This window comes from Ochotona curzoniae, unplaced genomic scaffold (genome assembly GCF_017591425.1).
Source record: "Ochotona curzoniae isolate NIBS_2020 unplaced genomic scaffold, NIBS_Ocur_1.0 contig_1482, whole genome shotgun sequence".
NCBI lineage: Eukaryota > Metazoa > Chordata > Mammalia > Lagomorpha > Ochotonidae > Ochotona > Ochotona curzoniae.
The window spans coordinates 6,490,605-6,506,682 of NW_024465100.1; the positions used below are offsets into that span (position 1 = coordinate 6,490,605).

The window sequence follows — 16,078 nt, forward strand, 5'->3', positions numbered from 1 at the left end:
GAGCCATCACCGCTGTGTCCCAGGATGCATTAGTAGGAAGCTGTGTTGGAAGCAGAGTAGCTAGGGCTCCACTGGTACTTTGCTGTGGGATGCAAGTGTCCCAAACAATGGCTTAATTGGCAGCCACAAGGGCCTATGGTAATGATCTTTGATATGTAGTATACTGGCAATAGGCTGTTTCTTCACAAATAAAAAGAAAATAACTATTTAATAATTAAATGGATACATTTATTAATAGTGGACTAAACGTGTATTTGATATAGTAGTGAGTCTGTTTATAAAGTCTGTTGAGTAGTTGCATACTAGGACATATGAAATGAGATTATTCCTGAATAATCTTTGTGATCTTCAGTTCTTTTACAAACCTAAGCTCTTTTTAACATATTCCTTCTTTGTTAATGAGATTCTAGAAAATTTTCCTGTATTCTTGGTGTAATGTTTTCTCTAAGGTAAAGATTCTAGGTCCAAGAAAAAGCTTAGCTGGAGTATGGTACAGAGCTCAGGACAATATAGCTATCTTGGTATTTTGATAAGATAGATGTTTATATTTGTCTCCTTATAAGTATCTTCCCAATAACTTCAGTTCATAGCTTTCTTTGACATAGTATCATTATCAAAACTGCTTCTACTGGAAAATATTTCATTTCTGAACTAGTTAGGGAAACTTATGAGCCAAAAGGAAAAAAAAAATGATTCCACATCATTAGGACTAAGAGCTTCTTTTTCCCTTCTTTCTATTTCCTAGTGGTAAGACATCTCCTACTTTAACACTTTAAGATATCTTCCTCTTAGAGAGGGAGCAGAACTGGTGAGTTGGAAAGGAGAAGGGGCTGTTCCTGCTGTGTCCCACCAAGAGCTGGTGCTGCAGTTCTTGACCATGAGCCGTTATTTCTCTGAAGGCCTGAGTCAGTTGGGGGAGGGTGACTATGGCCAGAGCTGCCTGTGACTAGTAAGTTAGTTGTAATACCCAGGTTTGGTGTTACTGATTTGCAACTTCCATTGCTGTTGTAAATCCAAGCCAATCTTCACTGCTTTAAACAGATGATATTTTGCTCTTTATTTGCTTACTTTCTATATATTTATCTTTCGATTGGTTACAAACTTATGTAAGAGGAAATGAATGTTATAATGGCTTCTTAGGATACAGCACATGTGATACGCTTGAATGTTTTTGAGAAAAAATCATACTTGATTACATAAATACCTGTGTGAGGAATATAATATGTGAATTCAAAGGGTTGAAGTCATTTTTTGAATAAGGTTTTCATTTTCAGTCTTCAAAGCCCTATATTCTCTGTAAGACTTTCTGAGAAGCCAAAAAAAGTTCTGTGATTCTCATTGGTAGTCATCCTTACAACAGCTATATGTTATATCATAGAACTTTCTTACCCTTAGCAGGAAATTTAGCCTGGATAAGGATTCTAGAAAAATGTCAGCTCCTTTGTTTGAGAACTCATACCTCCCAGCAATGAAGAAAAACAGAGTCTTTTCAAGATCAAAATCGAGGTGACTAAAACAAAACAAAACAGTTATGAGTTAATTAAAGCAACAGTGACAACATGTACACACATATTCTATTGAGGGGAAAAAGAGACTAGGAAAGTCAAATGTTTACTATAACAATCCTATTTTCTTTTTAGCTATCTGAGATGCTTAAAATGATCACCTTCTATCTCTTTTTAAATAAAGAATAGCATAGGATTAGTTACTTGGCACAATGGTTAATACACCACTTGGAATGTTCACATCCAATATTGGAGTGCCTGGGATTGAGTTCTGACTCCACTTCCCATTCCAGCTGCCAGCTGATGCTTGCTCTGGGAGGTCACAGGTGATGATGCCAGTACTAGAGTTCCTGCCGTCCTCGTAGGGGATCAGAATAGAGTTAGAGGCTCATGACTTCAGAATGGCCCAGCCCTGGCTATTTGAGCCAGTGAAGAGTGAACCAGCACATGGAAGATCTCTCTGTCTGTCTCTTTCTCTAACTCTTTTCCCCTGCTTTCAAACAAAAAATAAATACAAACTTAAAAAGAGAACAAAATCATACCCATAGAAATGGCCTCGAACAAAATCTTGGATCCTCGCTTTATTCATGGCATGGAGATTTTGAAACTCGTGAACAGCTGAAAATTTCTTAACGTTCAATCCATTCGGAGTAATTACATCTAAAAAAGCAAAACAAAATCAGGAAAATTCCATTTTGAGAGAGGCTTTTTTTTTAAGTATATGAAGTTAGACATCTATTAGCATATCTAGTTGCTGACCATGGTTGAATTTAAAATTAATAAGATTCCGAAGTCTAGTCTTTTGGCTGAAGGAGGAAATCAGAATAATATGACTAAAATATGAGGTTTGAATCTGTGAATGCAGCATCAGTGTGTGTGGAGGGCTGCTCGTGTCCCGTCACACACTCCAGCTACCACAGTGAAGTCAAACCAAAGTCACCGAGGTTTCCAGTACAACTTTCCCTAAATGAACTATAAACTGTAATTAGCACAGTATGCCTTTATCTCTCCGAGAATCAAATAAATAAATAAGTGGTTTGTTTTAAAGTTAAATTTTTCAAAAATAATATTCATTTATTTTTATTTGAAAGGTAGAGTTACAGAAAGACTGAAAGAGAAAGCAGAAAGAGGAAGAGAGAGAGAGAGATCTTTCATGCATTGTTTGACTTCTGTAATAGCTGCAATAGCTGGATTTGGGCAGGCCCAGAGCCAGGAGCCAGGAGCTTCTTTCAGGTCTCCCACGTTAGGTCAGAGACCCAAAGATGTGGACCATCTTCTGCTGCTTTCCCAGGAGCATGAGCAAGGAGCTAGATAGATGAGGAGCAGCCAGGCCTTAAACCAGTGCACCACAGGCAGGGACTTAGCCTGCTACATCCTGATGTCAGCCCCATGAATAAATAAATCTTTAAAAAACAATTTAGAGTCAAAGTTATTTTAAAGTATAAAATTATAGTAATAAAGCATTTCTTCACTAAAAGCAGTATATGGTGGGTGACACTCTTTTTTTTTAAGACTTATTTTATTTTTATTACAAAGTCAGATATACAGAGAGGAGGAGAGATAGAGAAGTAGAGCTGCCGGGATTGGAACTGGCGACCATATGGGATCCTGGCTCATTCAAGGCAAGGACCTTAGCTACTAGGCCACGCCTCCAAGCCCTATTGGTATACTCTTAAAGTATCTGCTTCTTTGTTTTTTTAATTTATTTTTTTAATATTTTGACAGTCTTTACATAGTTAATTAGGGTAAAAAGGTTCAAGGGCTACAGGAAAGTGGATAAGACTATTATTTTTTCCATATTGTTAAAGTATCTGCTTCTATGTAAACTTTTTATCCAGCCAACATCTACCTCATGCTCTGGTACTAGGGCTCAGCCTTGTGGTTGGGAACAACTTGGAAGAACAACTGAAAAATACAATCATAAGTATGCCACGTGATACCTTTTTAACATGTACTTTAAAAAGCTTGTGTGTTTAATAATCTACTAAAGAAATGTGTTGACCTTAAGCCACAAAACATTCAGATATTTTACAATTCAGGAGCACCACATGATTCTATCAGTAGTTTAAAAAGGCCTAGATAATATTGTGGAGCTCCAAGGTGAAGCCACCAGAAACACGATTGAGAACTTGAGAAAATCTAGGTAGTGACCCTCACACATCCATATTCACTGCCTCTTCTGAGCCTTCGCAAGGCACAGTTACTATACATGCCCTTAAATGAAAAACTACAAAATAAAATCAACAACAGGAAGAAAAACAGAAAATTTACAGCATGAAGTTAAGTAACATGCTACTGAATGATCCATGTGTCATTGAGAAATAAAAAAGAAAATTGCAACAAGAGTCATTTTTAAGAAGATAAGCAAAGAGAAAAACCAAGTAAAATTAGATGAAAAAGAAAATATCCTAAGAAACTAGTAAGGTGATCTCTTTTTGCTGAATGGATCTTTGGATTAGTATATGGTGTCCTTCATCTCTTTTAATATTTTTCATATCAAAGCCTATAGTTTCTGATTTAAGAATAGTTATACCAGATCGTTTTTCCTTTCCATTAGCCTGGACTACCTTTTTCCATCCTTTCACTTTCTGTTTCCACATATCTTTGTTGGTAAGATGTCTCCTATAGGCAGTAAATACATAGGTTTATTTTTTTTATTCAGTCTGATAATCTATTACTTGATTGATGATTGTGTCCTTCCTTTCCAATAATCCAGCTTGGTTTTGTTTCGGTGTTGCTATTTCCTGGATGACATATTCCTTAAATTCCTATAGGTGCTTCTCATTGTTGATAAGAAGCTTTATAACAAGTGGTTTTTTGTTTTGTTTTGTTTTGTTTTGTTTTAACTTCTTCATCCCCCATTTTCTTAATGTATTCCTCAACTCTGAGGTCAGCAAAAGCTTTTGCTTCTTTGTGGGGGAAGAATCAGTAATATTCATTCTCTCTCTCTCTCTCTCTCTCTCTCTCTCTCGCTTTCATTTAAGGGGAGGTATAGTAACTGTGCAACAGACTGTCGTATCCTGATGTGAGGACACAATGCAGTGTGCATCTCTACTTCCAAAATAAAGACAGACTCCCAATGAAACTGTTCAATATATTTTGACAATAGGATGCTGAACTCTGCCATTCTCCATACCTACAGTGTCAGGATACACATAAATAGCAGAATGATAGACTTATAACTGTTCATGGACTATACTGTTGTGATAATTTGGGGGGATAATTATTTAGGGGTGAAGGAATTTAGAGAAGGGGAAAGGGAAATCCCAGAGGCTGTGGAACTGTACCATAAAATTTTTAAAAAGATATAAAGTAGGAAGAAATGAGTACAAAAAAGTTTGCATGTGAATAATTTTTGAACTCTGATACATTATACTTACTGTATTACTGAGTTAATTTCAAAATACCCATGGGATTGCTAATGAATTAGTAAAATATTATTGTACAGAAAAGGATATGCATCAGCAAGTAATAGCCAATCACTCTCCCTGAAAAAAAATTTTTTACTCACTTCATGATAAAACAAACATATCCCCTGGCAGGGGATGGACTGGGGGAAGAGTAGATGTAGCATTCTGTCTAACTATTGCTTTATTCCTGGAAAAAAAAAATCCACACACTCCACAGTCAGGTTACAAACTTGGGTTGATACTTACCAGGCTTCCTCTTGAGCATATGTTCTGCCTCTATGGCTGTAATTTCAGACACTGTGGTGAATGTGTGCGCACAGTGCACAGACGCCCTTTCCATGCAGTACCGGTGGTAGATCTGCCTCTCCCCAGCCTCTTTGTCTATGTTGAACTGTTGGGGGAAAATGTACAGACATTTACTTATGTGAATCCTTCCACACAATCAAAGCAAAATCATGTATTTCACAAATAGTTTTCTGATAGGCTATAATGATACTTTATGACCACCAATATCAACAGTAATTTTTTACTAAGCCTGTTACTAAACCACGTAACTACATATGCTCTAAAAAGCATTGTTGATTTTGCTTTTCCTGCTATATAATCCCTTAAGTAAATGGTGTTTCCATTTCACTGCAAATTTAATTCTTAAATTTTATTAGACTCTTGTTTAATCCACATTTCCAGACAAGTTAATTACACTCCCTAAGTTGTCATCTTATTTTTCTCAGAAACAATGTAACAAAGTTGACCTTAACTTGATATGAAAATAAGGATAAGTATTATCTATCACAATCTACTGAAAAGGAACCTGAAACAGACATTTTCCCACAGATGTGTAACTCCTTATACTTTATAATTGCAAAGAGTACACAGCTATTCTGATTAGATAGTGCATTAAATTGTGCAATCATCTATTATTTTGTGCATTGTAACCTAAAAAAAGCCAAATCCCCAGCAACCTCTTAAGTAATTGCAGTAGTATAGACTATTTGCACTTCGCTCAGTCACATAACATTGTTTTAAACACAGCTACATGTGACACTAATGATTTTCAAGAAATAAAAAAAAGAGTAGATAAAACTTCTGATGCTTTATCAGCAGAGTGCTCTTCATTTGAAAAAAAAAAAAAAGAACAAGAGTGATTGACTGACTGATTTGAAAGGGAAAGCTACAAAGAGGCGGAGTGGGATCTCCCTCCCCAGGTTCACTGTCCAGCTAGGGCTGGGCAGGCTGACGCCTGGAGCTTCATCTGGGTCACCTGCATGAATGCAAGGGTTGGACTACTTGGGCAGTCTTCTGCTGCTTTCCCAGATGTATTAACAGGGAACAGGATCAGAACTGGAGTGTAGAATGTCCCCATGGGGCACCCGTGTTGCTGGTGGTAGCTTAAACCACTGCACCACAATGCTTATCCCTCAGAGAATGCTTTTCTTAAAATTATTGCTAGTTTTTCATCAGTCCACGGTAGAAACCTTTTTAAACACAATAGTCCATTTAATTCTCATAAACTACCGTGTCGTGTTAATTTGTTTTCATTTTTAAAGAGAGAGCAAATGAATCATTTAGAAGTCAAGAAGCATGACCACAATTATATTACTATTACATGATCTCCTAGCAGAACACTAAATTCATCACCAACCTGACACCAAAGACTGCACTTACTTGCTTTTACATTGTTTAGACTTCAGCTCTGTCAACAAGTTAGTTCCAACAATTACTACATCACAGAAAGGACCATACTAAAAATAAGATTCATTTGATGATTCTAATGACTGGGCAAGGGATATCGTAGAACAATATTTCATAGCCATTTGCAACTATCTCGAAAGAATGTCTGAAGGAAGGCTTTCTGTGGTATTCTTGGCAGAAGCTTTTGTGAAAGATGAAGTCTCAATCCATCAATCACCCATCATCCAGCTAACATTTGTTGAGAAAGCTTTGTACATTTGTTATCTTCAAGGACTTTATAATTAATGGGGAAAGAAGTGAAAATCAAACACAAATGAGTACCTGCCAGATTAAGATATATCAGAGCAGGTTCGGCTCATCTGGCTAAGGATGGGATAAATGCTTCATGCTATCCAGTCAGTATGTATGTTATCACCATCACCTCGAGAAGGTGAGGTTTTCAACTATAATGACCGGAACTTATTCATCTCTGTGTCTCCAAAACAGCCCCATGAATGAAATGACTTTCAAACTGGGACATGAAAGTTTAATTTGGGGAAGATTATTTGGGGATGAAAAGTTAGGGTCTCCAAGGAACAAGGACAGAAATTGCCACAGTACTGGCAGAAAATACCCAGACGTCTGATGTGACTGTAACCTTGCTGTAGAATGCAGGAGGCAAACGTGTAATTTGTTCATAATGCTTATTTTCTATAAACTTGCTCATGTGCACAGATTGGTTCACTGCCCAAATGGCCACAACAGCTGAGCTGAGCTGTTCTGAACTCAGGAGTCAGGAGCTTCTTCCCAGTTTCCCATGTGGGTGCACAGACTCAAAGATATGGGCCATCCTCCACTGCTTTCCTAGGCTGTTATCACTGCCTCCCACATTCTGCATTGGTGGGAAGTAGGAGCCAAGAGCCGAAGGGAGGTGCTGAAGGCAAATACTCTGACGTGAAATAGGAATGTCCTAAGTGCAAGCCAGACTGTCTAACCTTCGCCTGTTTTCTGGTCCTGGGTGGCACTGTCGTCAGATATTCCGGCAGGAAATGCTTTTGCTCTTGAGAAAAAAAAGTTGCCAGATCATAAGTAGTCTAAAGGCCTTTTATAAGCAGTTAATTATTTGGCCACTCTAGTCACAGGGATAATTGACCAGTGTTTATTTGGAAACATCCTGGAAGGTCTCCAGAAATTTATAAGCTGACTGGAAAGTGGTTGAAATTTATATATATGTATACAAGTGCATATATATATAAATTTAAATATATAATATTTAATTATAAATATAATTTATATTATATTTATATTATAATCTATAAATATAATCATTTCATTTATATTTAATTATATAAATATAAATATTATATATATGTATATTTGCTAATGAATGTTACTCAGAACTTCAACCAGCATCAAAATCTTGTGAATTGGAGATTAACAGAGAAGTATATTCAGTTAGCAATAGCATTTGAGCACAACAGTTCTAATATCCTTTGCTCCCATAAAAACTAACATACATTGTACTTGCTCTTCTATGCTTAATATTTGCTTGTGTCAGAACTTACTGAGGCTGATGCTAAACCCTGCATCAAGGAGTAAATTATGATTTGTTCCTTATGTTGAACCTTGGAAATCTTTCATGTTTATAGTTTTGTGTTCTTATAAATCATCCATATGCTAAACCTACTATGAGTGGGAGGGCTTCTATTATTTAAAAAATTGCGAATTCACAATATAGTTCTTGACTGTCTAGTCTGCTCGTTTCTGGATTATCCCTTTTACTAGAAAGACGATCTGGGATGAGACCCGTCTTCACACTGGGGAGATGCAGAACTGCATGTGAAGACAGTAACATCCAGATATTGACCTCTCATCAAAAGGAAAGAGTTACAGTGTTCATCTGCATCCCAGGATACATTTATTAATTGTACTTAAATACCAAAATCCCATATGTATAGGTAGTTATTTTCTGTTATCTGTTATCATCTGACATTCCTAAGTATTCATGCTCAATTTTCTCTTTCACAAAAATGAAAGCCTGTTTTCTCCAGGAATCATGGTTGTTGAACTTATCACAGATCACTGGTTTGCCCTTATTAGTCAGCTGTCATCATACACCACAAGGAAATTTCCATGATCTCCCGGTACTTTGAATTCCTTGGTGACTTTATGTTAAATGTGCATCTTACATTTATAATTTGACCTGTAGGTTAAATTCCTTTTTACAGGAAAGCTTACATTAGGACACTCACTGCTTTACAAACGTTCAAATTTTTAAAAGAACTTTATTGCATTCAAGATGTCTTTGAAATGGTAGCATAATTTTCCAGTATCATTATCTGAGTATTATATATGGCATGCTCTCTCTCTCTTTCTCTTTCTCTCTGTGAGAGATATACACACACACACACCACACAAATGCTTTTTAAACTAAAGTCTTTACATATCAACTTTGCAGCTTCCTACTTCTTCTGATAGTGAAACTGCACTCTAAAACAAACTTGGTTGACACTAGAAACACAAAATCTACAGAACCCCTAAATCTCTGGTAACTGAGTTTTCTCCTGAAGTCAGCAAACATTAACTCACCACGGACCTATACACCTCTTTTCAGTAGTTTCTGTTCCACTGGCGCCTATAAAAACACATGTACCACACAACCAGAGCAAAAACCTGACCTGTTGACCTATCATGCGGCTTGCAATCAATGGTTAGTTTCCAGAGAGTAGGTAAAGCAGCTGTGTACACCTGGAATTTCTGTTTTCTGACTGTTACTTGGGGCGGTGGGTGGATCCTGGCTCTTCCCAACCTGTCCCACATTTGAGGGCGTAACAGAAGCCCAGCCTTTGACCACACAGGGGTTGATTTCAACCATTCCCCTCTGGATCTACTGCTCCAGAGTAGGACAGGACCCAGACCTCTCACCATGCTGTCCTGGACTGTACTCTGAACAGGGTTAGCTGTCTGTCACCCTGGGGCATGTTTTTTCTTGAATATTGATCAGCTGAAAGGGCATTTCTGCCATCCAGTTGGCAAATGAAATGTCAAGATCAATATTCCCCCCCCCCGCCCCCAGCTTCAGACGACTGAGAAAAGGAGTGGGTGGGGAATGGAAGGATAACTAGTTACCTTATCGAGCTGGTTGTAGAAATCAATGTTTGCTGCACAGAGATAGCGTCCAAGCAGTGTGGCATGTGTGGTAAATATCGTGGCGATGGGAAGTTTGCGCGCTCGAGAAAGGATTAGTCCAGTCCCTGCCTGCCATTCATGGAAGTGGGTGATGACATGCTTGCCGTCTGCGTGATCTGTCACCTGCATCAAAAAAGAGCATTGGGAAGAGCTGCTGGTGAAGCTTAATGTTGTCTGGGTCCACACTGCACTGTTTATGATGCCTGTATAGGATATCACAGTGGAGTAGGGTCTACCCAAGAAGCATGCAGATTTACCAACACTAAATCTTTTATAAGATCTTGTTCTAAAATACAGGTTTTTGATGCCTTCACCTTTGCTTTCAATAACGGATCGTATTTTTTGTATCCACAGAAGAATAAATACTAATATTCATAATAAATATTGATAAATAAATAGAACAAATGCACATTTGGGGCCCGGCACAATAGTGTAGTCCTTAAAAGTCCTCGCCTTGCACACACTGGGATCCCATATGGATGCCAGTTCTAATCCCGGGTGGCCCTGCTTCCCATCCAGCTCCCTGTTGTGGCCTGGGAAAGCAGTCGAGGATGGCCCAAAGCCTTGGGACCCTGCACCTGCATGGGAGACCTGGAAGAGCTCCTGGCTTAGGATTGGCTTAGCTCCAGCCATTGCAGTCACTTGGGGAGTGAGCCATTGGACTGAAGAGCTTCCTCTCTGTCTCTCCTCCTCTCTGTATATCTGCCTTTGCAATAAAAATAAATAAATCTTTAAAAAAATACACATTTGGAACTCAATGGATATTCATTGTTTTGATGAATGAATTATAGCAATATTATAAACTTGAAGGTACCATGAAATAGCTTAAACAACTAGGACTTTCCTTATAAGCTTTTAAAATATGTAATAAATGACTCTGTGCTTTATGAGCATCTTATTTGGGTTTTCTGTTCTTTTGAGCCCAAAGCATTATAACTACACTGTTATTATTTTAGGAATATGGAACTGGGAAGAAAGAGGTTAACCACTTGTGTGGAAGCACTTAGCGTTTGTGACAAAAGGAGGACCCACGTCTGATTCCACTCCATCCAGCAAGGCACCTGTCTCTATTCTTTACAGCTGCCTTGTTCCACCCTTGTAGAAAGTTAACCTTCACACTCCACTCCCAATATAAATTGTTAGTGTTGGTAATGGGAAATGGGGGGAAAGCACCTTAAGACGCCAAAACAAAAAAATGGAAAGTCACTAGAGTTAACCTCAGGCAGGGATTATAACACTTAGCACACATGACATGAAGTAATCATTAATAAATAGTATTACTGTGTTTACAAGGATAGTATTTAGTGAGGAAGTACTAAACATCCTTTAAGTTCCTTTAACTATGTTAGTACAGTCAATAATAGCATCATTTTGGGGACAAGTGGGTGGAGCAGCAGTTAAGACTCTACCTGAGATGCCTGTATCCCACATTGGAGTGCTTAGATTCAGTTTCGATCTCTGCTCACCATTTCACCTTCCTGCTAATACATACCTTGGGGGATATCAGGTGATGGTTTCTGCTACCCCTATGGCAGTCCCATGGCTTCAGTCTGGCCCAGCCCTGTTTGTTGCAGGCATTTGGGAGTAAACCAGTGGAGGGAGGATCTTTCTGTGTCTCTGTTTCTATCTCTTTACCTTTCAAATTAAAATAAGTCAGTCCTTTGATAAATAGATAATTTTGCAGAATAGTGGCATTATCTAAAACTAGTGTAATCCAAAGTTTGTGGGATCACCAATGGGTATTGCACCCAGTTGTACTACTCCTATGTTGTTATCACTGTACCTCTTTTAAGAACCAGGCAGTTAAAGATCCAAATATCAGCATATCATTGGCTTCTCGGTCATGATAAGGAATACCAACACTGCATGCATCCCAGAAGTCACCCTTCCACCGGTCCAGATTACAGGCTGAGTAGTTGATGTCAAAGAGCACCACGTAAGGACTTCCTTCAATCAGCCATCTCCCAAAATGCACCTGTTATATAAAGAACACAAACTGTGTAGTAATTATGAGTAATGCTAGAGATTAAAAAGATGTATTGATGCTTAGAGGGTGTGAGTTTTACTCAGAAATCAAGAGGAGATTCAGCAAACTACCTAGCAAAGAGTAGTGAAAACAGAGTACACGTAATGTTTGATCTGGAATATGGAAAGGACTTCTGTCCATGGGTGCAGTTTCCAAGCTATGGATCCTCATTAAACTTGGTCCTTAAAGAAAATACATCTAGATCATGGAATCTCTCCTTCTATCCCATGGTACTCTGCTGTGAACTTGAGCCTGTAGATACCTAGTTTAACATCAGACTCTAAACTGTTATGATGAATTATAAAGTAAAATGATCTGTATGTTTAGTGACCTATAGTTACATACGATGTCTGTGAAGTCACTTTTCTTTGTGGGATAAGACTTTCAAAATTTCCCATTGAAAAAGAAGCTTTTTCAGGAGGCAAAAATGTGTAATTTAACTTAGTATTCCCCGCAAAATTAGCCCAACATATATCCCAGTGTGGTTGCTGTTGTTTATCTTAACTAAATAAGTTGTCCATGACACATTTTCTCTTTAATCCAGCAGCTCCAAGTCTAATCCTGGTATTGTGGCCCCTACCACCCATGTGGGAGACACAGATGGAGCTTCTGGTTCCTGCCTCTGGCCTGGCCCAGCTTCAGCCATTGCAGCCTATTGGTGAGTGATCCAGCAGATGAAAGACATTTCTGTCTCTGTCTCTCCCTCTCTTTCTGTAGCTCTGCCTTTCACATGAACACATTTTTTTCAAAACGGTAATCTTAGTACATTCTTTAAATTGACTTCTTTGATTCGTAAATACTCCTTAACAAATTTTAATGTATAATATGCCTCAATTTAAAAAAATGTGATTATATACTCACCTATGTATCTAAGTTTTAAAATTTCCTTTTGGTCTCATTTTATATATATATATATATATATATATATATTAGTTTATTTGTTTTGTTGTCTTTCTTATTAGATGTATTACCCTGTGATAGATACTGTATGTAACCCAATAAGCTACTTCAGTACCTTTCTGGAACTCAACAGAAGCTTGGTCTTTCTCTTTGCCAGATCTCACTGGAAAATGGAGTCCACATTGCTTGACTCTTATTGCTCCACTCAAGTTTGAATTTTGCATAGCTTGAAAACCCAATGTAATCATCATTTCCTCCCCCAGGGACTCAGGCATGTGTGATGGTGTCTATCAGCTACCCAGGCCTTGGCCAACCTTGTGATTCTCATTGCATGCCAGCTGCTTCTGTCATTGTTTAGTATTTATCTTACTGTGCTCTCCTTTTAAGATTGAACTTTCCTAAGCCTCAGATAAGTTACCAATAGTTTTTTTTTTAATTTGGGATATCCATTCATTCATGGACTTACTTAACAAACAGCTACTGGATGTTGACTATTTCATATACAATACAGTGAGCTAAGATCCTAGAGAATGGCTAGAATTACCAACTGAATATGTAAGCTACCTGTCTTGATTTCTGATCCTTTTCCACCCATGATATGGAAGCATCCTTCCTGCAGAAATGAGGAAAAGAGATCAAAGCACACATCTGAAATCCCAGCCTCTTCAGCTGCACCCCAAGGGCCTGGCTTCTACCCCACATCTCCCAGGAGAATAACATGATTGACCTCCTAATTTCTTGGAGATCACTAACAACAAAGGCAGCAATTTGAACAAGCACAAAGAGTTTAGAGGCATCTGGAGTCTCTGGTTGGGTTGTGTGGAGAGCATCAGTTCTCTGGCCCTTAGAATTTTCACAACAAGGCAATTCCATTGTGTTTCTCATTTCCCTTTTCCTTTACATGAGCTTCAAAAGCAAGCCCCTTTGAATACCTCAGACTTTCATCCCAAGAGTGTAACATGCATCCATCTGCCAGTCTCCTAACATTCTCCATGCTACCTTCACCATGGAGCATTTCCCTGGTGCTCTCTGGAACATGTCGTGCTCCGTCAGCCTTGCAAGCCCAGCCTGGGCACCCTGCCTCCACAGGTACCCACCCCAGTGAGGGCTTCTCATTTTCTTTAGTGAGTATGAAGGAAGATTTTTCTTTTATAAATACACTTAAACTTTTAAAGCCTTACCCTGTATTTATGGAATTTTTTGAAATTAATGATGTCTAAATATATGACTTTTCCTTATTCTACTCAATCAGCTGGTTGGTTTTGGATCCTGTGTTAGGCAAATCAAGTCCAGGCTACACACTTATCTAATAGTCCTTTGACCTTACCAGCATCGATGAGCTTCACATACACCTGTTTTTAGCTGTTCAGACTCAATAGTTTCATTCTTAATCTTGTTAAAACCCAAATGCTTCCTTCTCTGAAATATTCCTCTTTAACATTCTATTACCTGACCACAGCTTTTTACTCCTGGTTGTTTCTCTTTTGTCTCCCAGTGCATGTACTTGTGCAATTGTGTGTTTCAAAGTGATGCTTCCATCGGTGACAGACCGTATTCATGCATTATTCCACACAATTATAATGGAGCTGAAAAATCTTACGGCTTAGTGACATTGCAGCTGTGATAATGTCACAGTACAGTACATTCTTCACGTATTTGTGGTGGCACTGCTGTAAACCAATTTACTTCAATTGTGTAAACTACAGCACACACAGCTATTGCAGCATGCAATAATTATAATAAATGACTATATGTTATTGGCTTATGTATTTTTTAGAATACACTCCTTCTACTTGGATAGAAGAATACACCTCCCTTCTTCAAAAACAAGGATGGTAAAGCAGTATGCCTTGCTACTCAGAGCAGCCTCATATATCTCATGTTGACTGTTTCTCGATTGCATCAAGAGCAACATTCAGTGACTGCCCTATACCGTCTAGGTTTGTGCAAATATACTTTGTGACGTTGAAACAATGTTGAAATCAACCAAGAATGCAGGTCTCAAAACATCCCTGTCATTATGCAACAAATGATTATGCTTTCTTTTTCCTCTTCAAGAATACTAGGTCCTGAAATGCCATTTTCTCCTACATTATCACTTTCTTTCTGACTATCCCTTTTAAATACAGTGGTCCACTAATTGAACCGCTATCTCAGAATCCTCACAATTACCTCCAGTACTTCTGATACTTTGCCCCATTTTACCAATGTGGAAATTAAATTGTTGGCTCTCCATCTGTTCACTTATCCACTCTCTTAAACTCTACCTAGTAACATTGTCAATAACCTTATTATTTTCAGACCCAACTGAGCCTGGTTCAGCCGTTTGTTGATTTAATTCCTCCTTTATTTTTGCAAAAAAACAAAAATGGTGAAACCTGGTGACTTAGCTAAAGTTAACATATAGACATATGCCCCATCCATAGTATCTTGGAAATTATGTGTTTCCTTGCATTTTCTGCCTCTCAAGCAATCTGCATTCGTCTGTCTTTGGGGTACGTGGCTCCAATCATTACTACCACTGGCATTTCTCTGTCATTCTCATTCTTCGGCCTCCTTCTGAGAACTGTGGTGCTTACAGTGCAAATGACTGTCTCCAGACATATCCATCCTAAGCCTTCTACTGAGCTGCAAACTCATTAGCCCCTTGGCTCTCATGACATGTCTCAAATCTCATCTGTTAAAAACCATGAGCATCGTCTTTTTCACAAACCTGCTTTTCTCCCCTAAGTAAGTTTGGAGTCTTCTTTTGTGAGTCCCTGTCCATTGTGGTCTGTTTTCCCCTGGGAGTTCACTGAAAGATGCAGGGAAAGTGTCAGTCAACATCCTTTACCTGGCAGCCATGCTTGTTCATTGTGTCCACCGCTATTCTTACAGCATCATTTGCAGGCTCACACTGTTCCACCTGGGTCTTCATGTTATGTTCAAAATATGGACCTATCAGAAAATAATTGTCTCCCCATTCATTGGCTGTTATTTTTGCCTTCGTCTGAATCACAGTACAGATGCCTCCAACTGTTAAAAAGAAAAAGTTATGTTAGCATTTGAGTTGGTAATTCATGTGATGTGATGAAGGAATGGAAATAAATTCTCATTTTTCAGTTACTATTTAGAAACCACTGAGCCTTAGGGTCCGGTTAACTTTCTAGCAAGAGGTAATATTTAACATGCTGTTGACGCGCACTAAGAAAGAGTTACTGTTTGACTTAGCAATGGACATCTTCTTTTAAGATTTTATTTACTTATTTTAAAGGCAGAGTGTTGGGTGGGAGGTAAGGAAGAAAGATTTTCAATCTACTGGTGGATTCCCAAAATGATCACAATGGCCAAGGGCATGTGAATGCTCTACTGCGTCTCCCACATGAGTTGCAGGGGCT

The 16,078-nt window shown here is 38.4% G+C and overlaps 1 protein-coding gene across 1 annotated transcript in view; it reads right to left on the minus strand.

Moving 5' to 3' along the window:
* The window catches only part of GYS2 (glycogen synthase 2), a 39,345-nt gene that overhangs the window by 14,735 nt on the left and 8,532 nt on the right, over positions 1-16,078 (minus strand). Inside the window, exons 2-7 of the mRNA XM_040968365.1 lie at positions 15,535-15,716; positions 11,559-11,750; positions 9,716-9,898; positions 5,162-5,306; positions 2,048-2,165; positions 1,390-1,510 (exon numbers count right to left, since the gene is read on the minus strand). Coding sequence (XP_040824299.1) covers positions 1,390-1,510; positions 2,048-2,165; positions 5,162-5,306; positions 9,716-9,898; positions 11,559-11,750; positions 15,535-15,716 — 941 coding nt within the window. The remainder of the gene's footprint in view (positions 1-1,389; positions 1,511-2,047; positions 2,166-5,161; positions 5,307-9,715; positions 9,899-11,558; positions 11,751-15,534; positions 15,717-16,078) is intronic.